Source organism: Lontra canadensis, unplaced genomic scaffold (assembly GCF_010015895.1).
Source record: "Lontra canadensis isolate GAN:19392208 unplaced genomic scaffold, GSC_riverotter_1.0 scaffold1, whole genome shotgun sequence".
Lineage (NCBI taxonomy): Eukaryota > Metazoa > Chordata > Mammalia > Carnivora > Mustelidae > Lontra > Lontra canadensis.
The window spans coordinates 97,591,055-97,608,583 of NW_022630995.1; the positions used below are offsets into that span (position 1 = coordinate 97,591,055).

A 17,529-nucleotide genomic window follows, 5' to 3' on the forward strand; every position below is an offset into this window, starting at 1 on the left:
TTAAAGACATTACAGGTCCAATAAAGTAACTGTCGCGGGGGAAGGACTGTTCACGAAACAGGAAAACACGACGCCCTCTGCCTTGGAGGCGGTCGGGAAGAGCGAGCCCTGGGGGCGGGGACTGCGAGCCCCGGCTCCCCACAGGTGCTCTGAAATCGCCCGCCGCTTCCCGATCACCCGCTCGCCCTGTGCCCTCAGGGTGGCAACCGGCATTTCCCGAGGGCCCGGCTCCTCTCCAAGCGCCGGGCGGACGACACAGCGTCCATCGGCCCTCCCCGGGCGCTCTGGTCCCCGCGAGCTCCGCAGCGAGGGGCGGGAGCCTGAACTCGGCGGGCAAGAAGCTCTGAACCGGGACTCGGCTCCCACCCACTCCCGGGGCCCGCGGCGGGCGGCGCGGGGGCGGAGGAAGGGGCGGGAGTTTGCCGGCCGCTGGCTGCAGGAAGGGGAGGCCGCCTGGGCATCTGCGCTGCGCTACGGGCCTCGATGAGCTCCGGGCCGCGGCTCCGCGGGGTTCGCCCTGCAGGTAGGCCAGGGGTAGCGGGTGGGAGGAGGTGCCGGACAGCCTCCGCGAGGCAGGCGGGCGGGAGCCGGGAGGCGGGCTCTGTGTCTGCAGGACGACCCCCAAAAGTTCTGGGTCCTGGAAGGAAGCTCTGAAGTCCGGCAGGGGTAGCTTATTAGTTTTTTGGTCCAGAAAACCAGCCCAGAACTTCGCCGTCGCTCGGTGCGGCTCGAGGTAGCGGCGCCCAGCGCTGGAGCGTGCCAGAGCCGCCTTTGTCCTCCGGCGGGTTGGCTATCCCTCTCCGGACGTCGGGCATTTAAACCCTGGAAGGTGGCGGGGCCTGTGCCGGCGCCCCCGTGCGCTTGCTCTGCTCTTTTGGAAAGTTGACTCTCGGAAGTTGGGTCTGTTTTTTTCTACTCCTGAGTAAAAAGAAGTGGTTGCATGCGTAATAATGGAAGCATAACCAGCCCGCGGGAGCGCCCGGCAGGAGCCCCTGCTTATGCCCGTAATTGACTTGGGTACAAAAACTAGGCCTTGGCGGTTTGGGCAGGCCCAGTGTCTCTCCCACACCCACGACTGTTTGTGGATTTGAGTTGAAGCCACATCTTTCCCTCAGAATAATTAACGGCTAAACGTGGACTTCAGAACTTTCTTCCTTGTCACTAATTATATCACTGATAGCTTTAGAAACTTCGAGCCTGGCCATAGTGTTAAAAAAAAGAAGAAGAAGAAGAAGAAAGAAAAAGTTGAAACTAGTGGTTGATGCAGAATACCTTATTTCAGAGCTTTATATTCTGTGCTGCAAGAAACCGGGCTTGCCCCTGAGGCAAGTTGTAGGACATCACCTTGGCTGTTCAGGGAGTGGCCTTGCCCCAGACGGACCGTGCAGGGTCCGGCGGCCACTCCCATTTTGGGTTCCGTGGTAGGGGGTGGGCAGCAGGGGCAGGGCTCCAGGACGCCAACCACTAGTCAGGGCACTTCCCCCTCCATTCTTTAAATCCCATTGCTTTCCTTTTCCTACCTGCGTCCTTCCTTTTTCTCCACCCCACCCCCTTTTTAGTGTGTTCTAGCCCTGACATAGCTTACTCAATGTAGGATTATTAAACAGATTCTTGATAGGGAATGTGGGTGGAGTGTGATAGGTACTGCAGTGCATGAGGACGATGACCCTGGTTAATGGAGAAGGTTGGGGAAATGAACACTTAGTTTAGGAAGGTAACTGGCGTCTCTGGTAGGAGGGGTTTAGTTTGGTGACCAGAGTGCAGAGACTTTGGAGTTTCCAGGCAGACCTGGTTTTCAGTCCCAGCTCCACTTTAGTGTCCTTGGACAAGCCTGACCACTGTGTGTCATGGGCTGAGGAGCTGAGGGCAAGAAGGTCTATAAAATGCCAGGCCATCAATAGAGGCTAGCTGGCAGGATTATCTGGAGGCATTATCCAATTAAGGTGAGGAGGAAAAAGGTGGGATTCGTTTTGTAAAAATTAAACTGTTTCAAGGAGCAAAGAGGTCTTAGGTGCATCATGGTGAAAAGGAAAATTGCCTAAATCAGAGGCAAGGAGAAGTGAAAAGAGGTCAAGAGACAAGTTTAATAATGGACCCATTTTTTATTAATAGATGGCAGATGCACAGGAATTTATAGATGTTACATAGGGTATCTCCATTGAAATGATTTTTTCCATGATGGCAGAGCGCTCTACCCTCTTAGTTCATTTGTATTCCTGCAGTGTAACGATGACTTTGTTAAAGTGTGCCCTTCCTGAAGTTTGTCTGCTGAGGACATACAGCCTAGAGTGACCACAACAGAGTCATGGAATATTATTTTCTGTGGAACCTGAGTAAAACTTATCAACTCCAGTAAAGTGTTGGAAACTTAGGTTTTAACATCTGTGTCCATCGCTTTCTGTTCTGGTGGAACAAACTGCCAGACTAGAATGGCGTGCGGACCTGGCCATTGACTGCTTCTGCGCAATGTGCGGCGCTTGCTAGTATCAGAGCCAGCTCTGAGCTAGCCAGGGTCCGAACTAAAGTTCTTGGAGCCCTGCCCCCCCTCCCATCCCCGCCTCCATGATACTAACAGTAACAACAAAACACCTTTAAAAAATCCCTCAGAGATTGCCATGTCTGTTAACTTTGAAACTGAATGTGATTTTAGGTTATCTGGAGTGACCTGAAACTAGCTATCTTTCCTAAATCTATAGGTCACGTCCAAGCTGAGGGCATTGTTTGAGACCATCCAGATGGACAGCTGAAATTACACCTAGCCAGGAGGATTGGTGCAATTCCTTCCTCAGACTATAAAAAATGAGTATTTTTCTTTTGTGTAGATGTCATTATTTACATAACTGTGTCCCGTATTAGCCTGAGAGAAACTCCAGGACAGTTCTCATTTATATTAAAAAAAAAAAAAAAATTAGTTTTGAAGACCCAGTCGAGTGTACATCTCCCAGTGCTTTCACCCTCGATGATTTTAGTTTGGTGACCGGCCGTTTGGCACCGCTTCCCTCTGCTATGCTTCAAGCTGCCTTGGGCTCACATACAGATGTGGGGCAGGGGCCAGAAGAGGTGGGCTCCCAGGTCTGCTACTTTGTGCGATATGTTGGAGCTAAGTGCTTTCCTAACGGGGCAGGTTTGGGGGGGAGGGGGATGAATAAGGGGACTGTCCTTCACACAAGGATTGAATGTGTTTAGTTTGAGATTTTTTTTTTTCTTGATCATATAACTGGCTTAAAGAGGTGAGGTAATTAAAAGGAGGTGGATCCTGAACCACTTTTGAAAATGGAAGGAGAGAAAATTCCTCTGCCTTAGTAGAGCAGCGTGGAGAGTTGGAAGTAATCCCAGTAGATGGGGTGTGCGGTAGGAAGTATTCAGGACAGAGCAGTGTGGGGAGGAAGAGATTTCCTGGGTGGAACTGTGTGATGTAGGACATCTCCCCAGAAGAATGGTGTATGTGGTAAGGAGCTGTCCCTGGTGAAGTAATGTCTGGTAGAAAGTGCCCTAATGGAGAGGTGTGTGCCAGGTTAGTATCCCATATAGTGCACTGTCCTATGAGGAAGATTCCCTGTAAAGCCACATGGGGATCTCTGGGAGAGCGGTGTGTGGGGTAGAAACTATCCCAGTAAAGCAGTGTGTTCAAAGAGCAGCGTCCCCCAGTAGGGCGGAGTCTGAGTAGGAAGTACTCCCCTGTAGAGCCGTGTGTGGAGCAACAGGTTCGGCCACAGGGGCGTGCGGAGCAGGAGGTGTATTTGGTAGAGCGTGAGTGAAGCAGGTCTCCCAGGGAGCGCTGCGCGCGTCCGGAAGTGTGCCCGGGTCAGCAGGGGCTGCTGGGAAGGGTCCCGTATCTTGGGTGGGGAGTGTTTCCCAGAGGCCAGGGTGTGGGGTACAAGGATCCCAGGTAGAGCAGAACGTGGAGACAGTATCTTGGGTAGCATGAATTGTGGGCTGTCCTCTTCAAAGTACTGTGTGGTGGTGAAGTTTCCGCGTAAAGCAGTTTGTGGAGTAGGAAGAGTAGGATGTAGCCTCAAGTGAGCAGCTTGTGGAAGGGGAAGTATCCCCGGGAGCAACGCGCCTGGAGAAGGAAGTAGCGTTGGCAGAGCGGGGTGTGGAGTAGGAAGTGTTCTGGGTGGAGTAGTTCGTGGAGTAAGAAGAGTAGACCGGGTTCCTCCTAGGGTGGAATGTGGAGTAGGAGATGTCCCCGGTCGATAAATGTGTAAATGCCATTTTAGTAAAACAGCGTTATGAGGTGCAAGGTAACTTGGTAGAGCAGTGTGTGGGGGACAGCGGATCACCGGGAGAGCAGGGTTTGGAGGAGGGGTCCCCCAGAGCAGGCTGGCTTTAGGAGGTGTGCAGAGAGAGCAGTGCGTGGGGCAGGAAGGAAACCTTGGGAGATCAGGGAGGATGCATTAGGGAGGCTGCCCTTGACTCCTCGTTGGTATAAAAATCACCTTGTGAAAAATGCAGATTCCTCCTCCCCTGGGATTCTGATTCTGCAAATCTGGGTTAGGATCCAGGAATGGACATTTCATCACCCACACCAGGAACCGATACCAAGGTTGAGAAAAACTGATTTAGGGTCTACTGGACAGCAGAGGGCCTTCGTGGGGTCCTGGCTGGATGTGGATGCCGGGTGGATTCCAGGAGGAATAGGCCCCAAAAGCGATGGTGAAGGGCATGGAATTGAATTCCAGCCTCCCCCTCCCAGAGCAGATTGCTGTCAGGGACAGAAGGGAATGGGAGCCTCCTGGTTCCAAGGTGATGGGTGGGAGGGTCTGTTGTGCTACCCTCAGTGACCTCAAGGGAGAGAGCATCTTATAATACCATTAATATTTGTTTATTCCTTACTTTCTCTCCCCTCGGGCTGTTAAGTTTATGAGGTAAAAACAGTCATGGGTGCCTGGGCCTTTATTATAAGAGATGCTAGACTGTGCTGTCCAGTACAGAAGCTACTGGCTATGTGTGGTTATTGAAAATGAATTAAAAATTGAGTTCCTTAGCTGCACAAGCCCCATTTCAAGTGCTCTGCAGCCACCTGTGGCCCGTGGCTAGCATATAGGACAGCACAGGTGCAGAAGGAGTCCATCAGCAGAGAGAATTCTGTTGCACAACACGGCTCTAAGGAGTAGAGGAGGATCCTGTGAAGGGCAGCCTAGGGGGTGGGGAAGTCTGATCACAGGTTGGGGACATAGGGTCCCCATGATGGGGTGGGTTGTAAATGCATGTGTTTCATTTGGGAGATCCAAAATTTAAGCCTTTGCCCTTGGCTCTTCCCTTCTCCAGACTTCTACCTTTTCCAGCCCATAGGGTAATCCAGTATTATCCACACATTGTTTCAGTTTTCCTCTGCTTTTAATTGCTTCTCGGTTATAGGGACTATCTGCAAAAACATTTTCTGCAGAACAATTCTATATTTTGTATGCGTTGGTCCATAATCAGAACCTTGTCACCATAGGTATATTTTGCAGTGAATGTATTTGCATAATGTTTTCTCCATTTCTCTTGATAATACTCTTTCCTATTTTGCCAATAAGAGTTCAGGGTGAGAAAGAATTGAGCTGTTAATTTCTAGTCATTTATTATGAAGCAGTTTCCCTTCCTATTTCCCCTTTTCATACTTGCCTTTTAAACCAAGCAAAACTAGAAGGATTTACAGTGTGGGAGGACTGCTGTGTTTTTACCACAAGTCAAACAGCAAATTAATAAAATTCTTTTTTTTTTTTTTAAAGGTGAGGAACAAAATGTGACAGAAATGGACGCCTTCCATAAGAGGTAAAAATGTGCACTTTTCATAATGAAGTCCTCTTCCTTTGCTGACTGTGATCAGTCTACAAGAAGCAAGAAGGGCACCTGGGAGCAAGTAGAACCGAGAACGGCGAGTGTTAGTGTTGGGACCGGGGGCTGGTCGACCTGTGGGTTGGCTGCTGCCTCTGGTCTTTTTGGGACCTACAGTGATGTTCAAAACATCTAGTAACTGGTGTGGCGCGGGCGCTGGAACCATAGCTGGGGCCTGTGCATGCTGTTGTCCCTGGTTCCTGGATCGTGGAGAAAAGATGTTCCTGGAAGGACTGGGGGTCAGGGTGCTGAGGATGGCTGCTGTTTACCCATCAGTACAGAAACATTTCGGGGTTTTCCTTACAAGAACAGCGGTGAGGCTTGCCCAGTGCACACCAGAAGCATGTCAGCCTAGCAGGGGAGGCACAGACAGCAGACCTCTATCTACCCTCCACATTGATATTGGGCTTGGAGGAGCTCATTATTTAATATGACTTAAAGTGATTATTGTTTAAATTTTTCCTTAACAGTGAAATATTTGATCCGGCAGAAAAGTACAAAATGGACCACAAGAGGAGAGGAACTGCTTTAATCTTCAACCACGAGAGGTTCTTCTGGCATTTAATGTTGCCAGAACGGCGGGGCACCAGCGCAGACAGAGACAATCTTACACGCAGGTACTGGTTTTATCTAAGTGTTAGGAGGACGGGATAGTTAAGTGATACTTTCCAAAACTTGTCCACACTGAGGAAATTACCGAGCAAGAGTGCCTGAGGCTGTGCCTCATGAAGGCACCGGTCCCTTGAGAACTTGCCTCAATTTCCTTCCTCACCTTGTTCTGTTACATGTTAATGGACTCTGCATCATTACATAGTTGCACAGCAGACGGCAACATTCTGACTTGAATCAGTTATGAGTAAATCCTTCCCAACTGTGGGTGCTTAAGGAAAACCATCATTGTTGTAGTTCATTCATATTTCATTTTTTCTTTCCTCCTGAAGGTCAATCTGTAGGTCATAAAAACTTGTATGGATGTATGTGTTCCAAGTAAATGCAGGTATCTGACCACTGTGAATAGCTCCTACACTAATACCCAGTTTATCACCAGGTTTTCAGAACTAGGATTTGAAGTGAAATGCTTTAATGATCTTAAAGCAGAAGAACTACTGCTCAAAATTCATGAGGGTAAGTAGTTTTCCTATTTATCTTCTAGGGGAATGGAGTATCTATAAAGGCATCCAGATAATTAACTGTGTTGTTAAAAAGTCTTACCAACTAATTTAGCGTGGGTTACAGGTTTGGTGTGCCTCTCTGCTTGGATGTTACCCACCAGATTCGAGACTCTTGCAAAGTATTATGCCTCCAAAGTTTATGTTTAGCATCCACTCATTATGGTCTGTTATTCTAGAAATGAAGGAAATGACCTTCTCATTTGGCAATTAAAAGTCAATGCAAACACTACAGATGTTGGGCTGTCATGTTTCAGCTGACTCCTTCCATACGCAAGTGTTTTACTGGCTTCAAAATATTGTGGATTTTTTAATTGTGGATTTACATATACTATCTCTAAACTTCTATATCACTGCACAGTAGGTAATCTAACTTACATTTATCGTAATTACTGCATGCCATGGATTTCCAAGTTATTTGCAATGGACGATTACAGTATTTATGTATTTAAACTGCAGGGCTTTTTAAAAATTAAGTGTAATATATAACATCAGTTTCAGGTGTATAGCATGATTCAATATTTGTATACATTGTAAAATGGTCACCTGTGTCTTCTCACCATCTGTCACCGTACAAAATTACAAATTACATTTTAAAAATTTACGTAGCCACTTTCAGACTTTCAGATATATAGTAGTATTATAGGGGCTATGCTGCACATTATATCCCCATGACTTATAATTGGAAGTCTGTACCCTTTCACCCACTGTACCTCACCTGCCAGCAACCACCAGTCTGTTCTCTATCTGTAGCTTTGGGGTTTTTTTGTTTTTTGTTTTTTTTTAGATTCCACCTGTAAGTGAGATCATATGGTATTTGTTTGTCTTGGATTTCTTTCTTTCAGCATGACGCCCTTAAAATCCACCCTTGTTATTGCAAAGGCCAGGATTTCCTTTTTTATGGGTGAATAATACGTGTGTGTGTGTGTGTGTGTGTGTGTGTGTGTGTGTGTGTATATATATATATATCCGGATACCTATATCCCATTTTCTTCCTTCATTCACTTATGGACACTTGGGTTGTTTGCACATCTTAGCCGTTGTGCTTCAGGGAACTTGGGGGATGCAGGTGTCTCTTTCCAAATTAGGTTTTTCATTTTCATCAGTAAATTCCAGAAGTGTAATGGCTGGATCAGATGGTATTTCTATTTTTAATTTTTTGAGACACCTCTGTAACAGACCTCTTTGACCTGCGGGTGTTCAGCTTTGCTCACTGTCAGTGCTGCAGACAGGGAGTGAAGCCGGCGTACTCCCTAGAGGCGCAGCCACACAGAGCCATTGGCCAAAGTGTCTGCAAGGCCTTTCCAGGCCACCCTCAGCTCTCTGCTCCGAGACATATATTTTGTCGCCACAGTCCTCCCAGTATGTTTTTCATGTCATTATTCTTTATTGCAGAAAAGCTAATGAAATTTGTTTTTAAACTCTCCAAATTTTTAGTTGGTTTTTAAAAATCAGAGACAGTATGATATAAATTATTATGTTTGATTAAAGACTAGGTTGTATTTCATTACATCCTTTTTACAGTTATTAAATTTTCCGGGGCGCTTGGGTGGCTCAGTGGGTTAAAGCCTCTGCCTTCGGCTCAGGTCATGGTCCCAGGGTCCTGGGATCGAGCCCCACATCAGATCTCTGCTCAGCGGGTAGCCTGCTTCCTCCTCTCTCTCTCTGCCTGCCTCTCCATCTACTTGAGATCTCTGTCAAATAAATAAAATCTTCTAAAAATAAATAAATAAAATTTTCCTCCTCCATCTGTAACTTTATTCTTGTATTAGATTGAATTTTTATAGGTACATAATAAACATCTTCATTTCTTTGTGAACTACTGGCTGCCTTTATAGCGTCAACCTCTAGCCACACGGATGCCGACTGCTTTTTATGTGTTTTCCTGAGTCATGGTGAAGGCAATCACATTTACGCATATGATGCCAAAATTGAAATTCAGACACTGACTGGCTTGTTCAAAGGAGACAAATGTCAAAGCCTAGTTGGAAAACCCAAGATATTTATCATTCAGGTAAGACTGATTTTGTTATAATTTTTTTTGAAGATTTATTTTTTTCATGAGAGACAGAAACAGAGGCAGAGGGAGAAGCAGGCTCCCCGTTGAGCAAGAAGCCCAATGCGGGGCTTAATCCCAGGACCCTGGGATCATGACCTGAGCTGAAGGCAGACGCTTAACCATCTGAGCCACCCAGGTGACTGATTTTATACACTTAATTGTAAAGTCCATGGTTTTGTACACGTGATTATAAAGAATTAAAGCCAATTTTGAAAGTAACTCTCCAATAATTGGAAAGGCCCTTTTGGCTTCCCAGCTAATCAGAGTTACAATTAATAGTAATTCCCATTAGTAGTAATTCCTTCTTAACAAGGAATAAATGATAAAGATTTTCAGTTTACTAATAGACTGACATTTGAAAGGACTTAAAATAACCAATGTGCCACAGTCCAGCCTGGCGTCAGCTGGAGCTCCCCGAGGAAGGGTCTCTGGTGTTAGAGCGCTGTGCAGGGAGGCCAGTGGGCAGACTGCAGGCGAGTTCTGGTCCTAGCTTACTTCACCCTGTCACCTTTCCCCTCCACCACAGTGGTATTAGGGATAAGATGTGTCTGGGCCCGAAGGATCTCATCTGGCACATCAGTAAGGAATCCGAACAGTGTTCTCGTGCTCCAGTTCTGTATTTCCATGAACAGCACGGGGGCATGGCCACATTCCAGCTGCCACCAAACCTTGAGGGGAGGGGGCAGGGGGGTCTCTGGGAAGTTGAGGATGATCCATGGTTTCCTGTTGGGACAGCTGCCTTGGAGTATCTGTCACACATGGGCAGAGTTATAGTTCTAGAACTTAAGACCGGCAGCCTGGGTTGGAGAAGTACATTTAAGAGTAAGGAGGAGGTGAATGGTAATGGCAGCCATGGGCGTAGATGAGTTTACCCATATCAAGTATAGCTTGAAAAGTGAGTGCAAAACAGAACTGAGGGTCAGCAGTGAGCAGAGGAAAGATGCTAAGGGAGACAGCCCAGCGAACGGGAAAAATCAGGGAAAATAATGACATGATTGCTTCGTGAAAAGGGGAGTGACTAGGGCTGTCAAAGACAACAGAATTTGAAATAACTAGCAGGCTGCTATGCGGAGAGAGCCACAAAGGAGGAAAATGTTTCACCAGGTTACTTCTCTGTGCCTCCCGATTCGCTGGGAGGATGGACGGCCTAACAGACGAGCACACTGGGAACCGTGTCCAGCACGCGCCAGCCCTCTGTAAAGGCTCACTCTCCAGCTCACTGCCTCTGAGCTGGCAGGTGAGAGCAGCACATTCTAAGGGTGTTATAGGCTAGATAGGAAGACAATGGAAAATAAGTGCTGAAGAGAAGCCTGGGAATAGGAAATAAGATTAAAATCTCCCTGTAGAAATGGAATATTAGGGATCTTCTCTTTGACTGAAATCACTCACGACTTTTTCTTTCAAAGCTTGTAAGTCTTGGCAGCTCTTGCCCTATTATTATTTGCACAATAAATAAATAGATAGCTTATAACTCATTAAGCATTTCAGAATAAGAGATGCATTTAAAATGCACTGTCAAGGGGTGCCTGGGTGGCTCAGTGGGTTAAGCCTCTGCCTTCGGCTCAGGTCATGATCTCAGGGTCCTGGGATCGAGTCCCGCATCGGGCTCTCTGCTCAGCAAGGAGCCTGCTTCCCTCTCTCTCTCTCTCTCTCTCTCTGCCTGCCTCTCCGTCTACTTGTGATCTCCCTCTGTCAAATAAATAAAATCTTCAAAAAAATAAAATAAAAAAATAAAATGCACTGTCAAATCTTCTTAGGTCACTGTATTAAGTGTACTAGGCCCACCAGAACAAAGTACACAGACTGGGTGGCTTAAACAACAGAAATTCATTTTCTTACAGTTCCGGAGGTTAGCAGTCTGAGATCAGGGTATCAGTTCTCCTTGGCTTGGACGTGGCTGTCTTGTCCCTGTGCATTCACATGGTCTCCTCTGTGCCCTAATCTAAGACACCAATTATGGTAGATTAAAATCATAACAGACCTAGTCTTACCATATCTCCAAATACAGTCACTTTTGAGATACTGAGGGTTAGGACTTCTATATATAAATGGGGGGGGGGGGTGACAACATTCAGCCGTAATAGTCATTTAAGAGTAGAAATTAATGTCAGCCCATCTATGAGTCAGGATTAGCAGGTAAGAATTTGAGACTTCACTCTAAAGTATGAGTGAAAAGAAAAGGGCACAGTAAAAGAGGTCTTCTTGGGTCACGTGGTGTCCTTTTGACAATTTATGGCAGCAGCTGGGTAAGCACAACCCAGTCTGGGCATATATTCCCGGACTGAATAGAAACACTATGCAAAGACCACAGTTTTTAGAAGAAGGGGTGCATCTTTGGTCCTGCAGTGTGGCTGATCCATTAGAAACTTTAAAAGCACAGAGGCTTTCTCCAGAGCATACCTTTCAAGCAACACAATTTGGTGTATAGTTGAGGATGCCAATTTTTTGAAAACCCTAATTAGCAGACAACCTAAGTAGGGAAAACCAGTCAGCTTTGTGTGCTCCAAAACTCAATGGCGTGGTTTCTGACGTACCTATGAAGCGGCTTCTGTTGCTGTTGACATGATGGTGTCCAAAAGGACACATTGACTGTAAGCCTGAAGCACTGGGAAGGAGAGCTTAGGTAAGACCAGAGAGTGCTTTTTCTCCTAGGCGTGTCGGGGAGACCAGCATGACGTGCCAGTCATTCCTCTGGACGTAGTGGATCATCAGACCAACGCACCAGAGGCCAACGTCACCCAGGTGGATGCGGCCTCCGTGCACACGCTGCCTGCCGGGGCTGACTTCCTCATGTGCTACTCTGTGGCAGAAGGTGGGTGGCTGTTCACTACCAACCAGAAGTGGGCCGCAGTGATTTGATCCTGGCGCTCAGTCTTAGAAGAACAGATTTCTTTGATCACATGGCACAGGGTGATCTCAAGTGTAGAGTGACTTACAGAAAAATCATTCCTGAGAACCGTGGCAGCTTACAAGTTATATTGAATATTAGCTGCCTGTTATCATGATGGTGTCGTAGTGGTATTTGTGGAAAGCGTTGTTGAAAACACTTAGATGCTTGCTGTTCCTTGCTAGGGTAGCAAACTGTTTTTCTTTCCAGTCTCATGTCACAATCACTGCCTGGCTACTGTGGTCTTGGGACTTTTCAGGAAATGAAGGAAACTACTTAGAACTAACCCCATTTTTATAAAACTATATAAAGCAATCCCTTTCCCATATGACACTAGTCAACAGAGAAAAGTTTTGAAACGGACATATCTTAAGTCTTTAAGAATTGTTGAGAACTTCTGTTTCTATAGAGGTGCATTATAAACTCGAAGTAACCAAAAGCCAAAAATACTTCAGTGTCCTTTTCCTTCCTTTTAGGCTATTATTCTCATCGGGAAACTGTGAATGGCTCATGGTACATTCAAGATTTGTGTGAGATGCTGGGGAAATTCGGCTCCTCCTTGGAGTTCACGGAACTCCTCACTCTGGTGAACAGGAAAGTCTCTCAGCGCCGAGTGGACTTTTGCAAAGACCCAAATGCAATTGGAAAGAAGCAGGTTCCCTGCTTTGCCTCAATGCTAACTAAAAAGCTGCATTTCTTTCCGAAATCTAAATGATAGGGACTATTTTGTTTTATGTATCCATATTCAAAACAGATTTTCCATCTTTTTATATAAATAAATACCACTAGGTTGAAATTTATGATAAAGTGATTTATAGTCTTAAAGGTTTAATGAGAACTTTAAAGAATAGTTCATATTGGTATTAGACATGGTGAAAGGGTTTTGATAATGTGAAATGAAATCCTCAGGGAATTACTATAAAAATCCACAAGAATTTGTAATACTTGATTTTTATAGTAAATCACAAGGTTACTCTCAAGATATCTGGCTCATTTAACTTGTATTTTGTTTTTTATAAAAGTTTTATAGTGTTTTTAAAGGTTTTTGAAATCCAAGAATTAGTTTTTCCTTAATAAAATATTTAAAATTCATATTTTAATTTTTCTAATGCACTTTCTTATTTAATTCAGAGTAGAATTTTACTTGGTCATACAAATTCATCTACATATGGATTTCCACTTTTTTTTTTTTTTTTAAAGATTTTATTTATCTGACAGAGATCACAGGTAGGCAGAGAGGCAGGCAGAGAGAGAAAGGAAGGGAAGCAGGCTCCCCGCTGAGCAGAGGAGCCCAATGTGGGGCTCCATCCCAGGACTCCGGGATCATGACCCGAGCTGAAGGCAGAGGCTTTAACCCACTGAGCCACCCTGGTGCCCCTGGATTTCCACTTTTTTAAAAAGATTTTATTATAGAGGCTGGGTGGCTCAGTGGGTTAAACTGCTGCCTTTGGCTCAGCTCAGGTCATGATCCCCATGTCTTGAAATCACATCCCACATCTGGCTCCCTGCAGGGAGCCTGCTTCTCCCTCTGCTTCTCCCCGTTTATGCTTCCTCTCACTTTCTGTCAAATAAAGTCTTTCAAAAAAAAAAAAAAGATTTTATTTATTAGAAAAGATGAAGGGGGTGTGGAGGGGACACATGGAGAGGGAGCAGCAAACTCTCCACTGAGGAGGGAACCCAATATGGGGCTCAATCTCAGGACCCTGAGTTCATAACCTGAGCTGAACGCACAGCTCACCCAACTGAGCCACCCAGGAGCCGCCAGATTTATTACTTCTTATATAGGACTTCAACTCTCACATTTAAAAAAATAAAACCTTTACGGAAAGATATACCATGATCATGGATTAGAGGTTTAGTATTGTTAAAATGTCCGTCCTGCCTAAACTATCAATCGACAGATTCAGTGTCATCCCTATCAAAATACCAATGGCATTTTTCACAGAACTAGAACAAAGAATCCTAAAATTTGTATGGAACCACACAAGATTCCAAATAGCCAAAGCAACCTTGAGAAGACAGAAGCTAGATGTATCATGCTTCCCGATTCCAAACTATGTTGCTATTCCAAAGCAATAATAATCAGCATGGTACTGGCACAAAAACAGATTAATGAAACAAAACAGGAAGCCCACAATCAAATAATCTTTGACAAAGATAGCAAGAACATACAATGGGAAAAAAGACAGTCTCTTAAAGGGGCATCTGGGTGGCTCAGCTGGTTAAGTGTCCAACTCTTGGTTTCGGCTCAGGTCATGAGCATGGGATCTTGGGATTGAGCCCCATGTTGGGCTCTGCTTAGCACACGGTGTGCTTCAGATTCTCTCTCCCTCTACCTCCCTCTATCTGTCTCTCTCAAATAAAGTCTTTAAGAAAAAACGAAGTCTTAAATAAATGGTGCTGAGAAACTAGAAAGCTACATGGAAAAGAAGGAAACTGGACCACTTACACCATATATAAAAATAAAATCAAAGTGGACTAAAAACTTGAATGTGAGAACTGAAACTATAAAACTAGAGGAAAATATAGGCAGAAAGCTCTTGCACATTTGGTCTGAGTTTCTGCTCCCAGGCAAGGGCAACAAAAGCAAAAACAAATAGGACTATATCAGACTAAGCAGCTTTTACACAACAAAGGAAGCCAATGAAACAACAACAAAAAACTACTGAATGGGAGAAGATATTTACAAGCTACATACCTGATAAAGGGTTAATACGGACATTATATAAAGAACTCATTCACTTCACCACCAAGGAAACAAAAACCAATCCGAATTAAAAATGGTTAGAGGACCTGAATAGACATTCTTCCAAAGGAGACCTACAAATGGCCAACAGACACATGAAAAGATGCTCAACATCACTCATCAGGGAAATGCAAATCAGCCACAATAAGCTATCACCTCCCAACAGTCAGCACGCCTAACATCAAAAAAACAATAAGCGCCGGTCAGGATGTAGAGGAAAGGCAACCCTTGTGCACTGCTGGTGGGAATGTAAATTGATACAGCCACTATGAAAACAGCATGGAGGGGCGCCTGGGTGGCTCAGTGGGTTGGGCCTCTGCCTTCGGCTCGGGTCATGATCTCGGAGACCTGGGATCGAGTCCCGCATCGGGCTCTCTGCTCAGCGGGGAGCCTGCTTCCTCCTCTCTCTCTGCCTGCCTCTCTGCCTGCTTGTGATCTCTCTGTCAAATAAATAAATAAAATCTTTAAAAAAAAAAAAAAGAAAAACAGCATGGAGTCCATTCAAAAAGTGAAAAATATTAATACCATACGATCCAGTAATTCTACTAGAATTACCAAAGAACACAAAACCACTAATTCAAAACAATACATGTATCTCTCTAATCACTGCAGCATTATTTATAATTTGCTAAGCTATAGAAGCAACCTAAGTGTCCCTCAAGAGATGAATGGATAAAGAAGATGTGTACAGACATATCTCATCTTTTCATGCTTTGCAGGTTTGTTTTTAACCAACCAAAGGTCTGTGGCAGCTCTGCACTAAGCAAGTCTATTGGCACCATTTTCCCAAAAGTATTCGCTCATCTTGTGTGTCTCATGATTTTGGTAATTCTCATATGTCAGACTTTGTAGTTACTGTATTTGTTTTGGTGATCTGTGATCTCTGAGCTTACTGTTATGGTTTTGGGGTGCCATGAATAACACCTATCTATGACAGCAACTTATTAAATGTGTGTCTTCTCATTGCTCCACTGACTAGCCATTCTCTCCCCTCCTCGGGCTTCCCTACTTCCTGACCCACAACAAATCTGAAAGTAGAGGCCACTGTAGGATTATTAATACGCCTAAGTGTTCAGGTGAAGGGAAGGGTCTAGGTTTCTCACTTTAACGCAAAGGGTAGAAATAATGAAGCTTGGTCAGGAAGGCATGTTAAAAGCCAAGATGGGCCAAAAACAAGGCCTCTTGGGCCACACAGCCAAGTTGTGAATGCAAGGACAAAGTTCTCGAAGGAAATGACAGTAAATACAGGAGCTGTAAGAAAGTGGAACGGCCTTACTGCTGACAGAAAGTTGGAGTGATCTGGACAGAAGATCAAACCCACCACAGCATTCCCTTAAGCCGTATAAGCTGAATCCAGAGCAAGACTGTAACTCTCTTCACTTCTGTGAAGGCTGAGAGAAGTGAGAAACCTGCCAAAGAGAAGGCAAAAGCTAGCAGAGGTTGGCTGGTTCTGAGGTTTAAGGAAAGAAGCCATCTCCATTACATAAAAGTGCAAGATGAAGCAGCAGGTGCTGATGGAGAAGCTGATAGTTTTCCAGAAGATCTAGCTCAGATGATTCATGAAGATGACGACACAACAGATTTTCAGTGTAGATGAAACAGCCCCCTCTTGCAAGAAGATGCCATCTTGGACTTCAAAAGCTAGACAGAAGTCAGTGCGCCTGACTTCAAAGCTTTAAAGGACAGGCTGACTCTCTTGTGAGGGGCTGATGAAGCTGGTTACCATTCAGAAAATCCCAGCTAGGGCCCTTCAGAATTATGCTAAATCTACTCTTCCTGAGCTCTGTAAATGGAAAAACAAAGCCTGAGTAATAGCACAGCTGTCTACAAAATGGTTTACTGAATATTTAAGACCACTTCTGAGACCGACTGCTAAAAAAAAAAAAAAATTAGAAGATTCTTTTCAAAATATTACTGCTCACTGACAATGGATCTGGTCACCCAAAGCTCTTATGGAGATGCACAGTGAGATTAAGGTTTTCAATTCGGCTAACACAACATTCATTCTGCAACCCATGGATCAAGGAGTCATTTCAACTTCCAAGTCTTAATATTTAAGAAGTACATTTTGTAAGGCTGTAGCTGCCATAGACAGTGATTCCTCTGATGGATCTGGGCAAAGTCAATGAAAATCCTCTGGAAAGGATTCGCCATTCTAGATGCCAGTAAGAACATGTGTGATTCATGGGAAGAAGTCAAAATATTAACATAAACAGGAGTTTGGGAGAAATTGATTCCCATCCATATGGATGACCAATACAGAGCCAAGACCAAGTTCAGGACTCCCCTGCTCCTCCCATGTTATATCCCCACCTGAAATGCTTCCCCTTGGTTCCAAATTCCACCTGAATGGCAAGGCCCACCTTTCCCAAGTGGTTTCTCTGACCTCTGATCTAATCGTACTGATGGTCTTGTCTCCCTAGGAATAGAGTTCAAAGGCAGAACATGTTCTAAGGACTCGTCATAATGCTTAACCTGGTGATATTCATTATAAAAACATACTAGTGCATCCTCTTAGTTTAGTTATAAGACACCAATATAGTAGTGATTCAAAATCTCCATGTTTCAAGACACTGACAACACAGCAAGTGGTCACTGTGCACGTTCCAGTTTGCGTACAAGAAGTTTGAATCTGATTTGATTGAAAGACAAACTCTGAAAACACTGGGAGCTTTGGGGTGTTTTTTTTTTTTTAAATAGCAAATCTCTAATATCAGATTATCACCATCACCCTTTCTGGCCCATAGGCCCTGAAATCCTGGACAATGGACCAAATACCATTAGTTGTAAATGCATGAAGATTTATCATCTTCTCTGAGTAGGTGCTGAAATCTGGCTCTGTGCA

General features: G+C 44.9%; 1 protein-coding gene across 1 annotated transcript; it reads left to right on the top strand.

Moving 5' to 3' along the window:
- Positions 1-386: 386 nt before the first annotated feature.
- Positions 387-13,124, top strand: CASP6 (caspase 6). Its single transcript, XM_032859975.1, has 7 exons — positions 387-523; positions 5,718-5,760; positions 6,294-6,440; positions 6,872-6,948; positions 8,831-9,006; positions 11,704-11,863; positions 12,415-13,124. The coding sequence occupies exons 1-7, from the start codon at positions 484-486 to the stop codon at positions 12,651-12,653; spliced, it is 882 nt and encodes a 293-aa protein (XP_032715866.1). The 5' UTR covers positions 387-483; the 3' UTR covers positions 12,654-13,124.
- Positions 13,125-17,529: the final 4,405 nt, after the last annotated feature.

Bases quoted from the DNA above. Each gene is read 5' to 3' on its own strand.
- CASP6 (XM_032859975.1), top strand. From the start codon at position 484: ATGAGCTCCGGGCCGCGGCTCCGCGGGGTTCGCCCTGCAG. The intron at 5,761-6,293 runs GTAAAAATGTGC...TTTCCTTAACAG, and splicing joins ATGGACGCCTTCCATAAGAG to TGAAATATTTGATCCGGCAG. The intron at 6,949-8,830 runs GTAAGTAGTTTT...CTGCCTTTATAG, and splicing joins ACTGCTCAAAATTCATGAGG to CGTCAACCTCTAGCCACACG.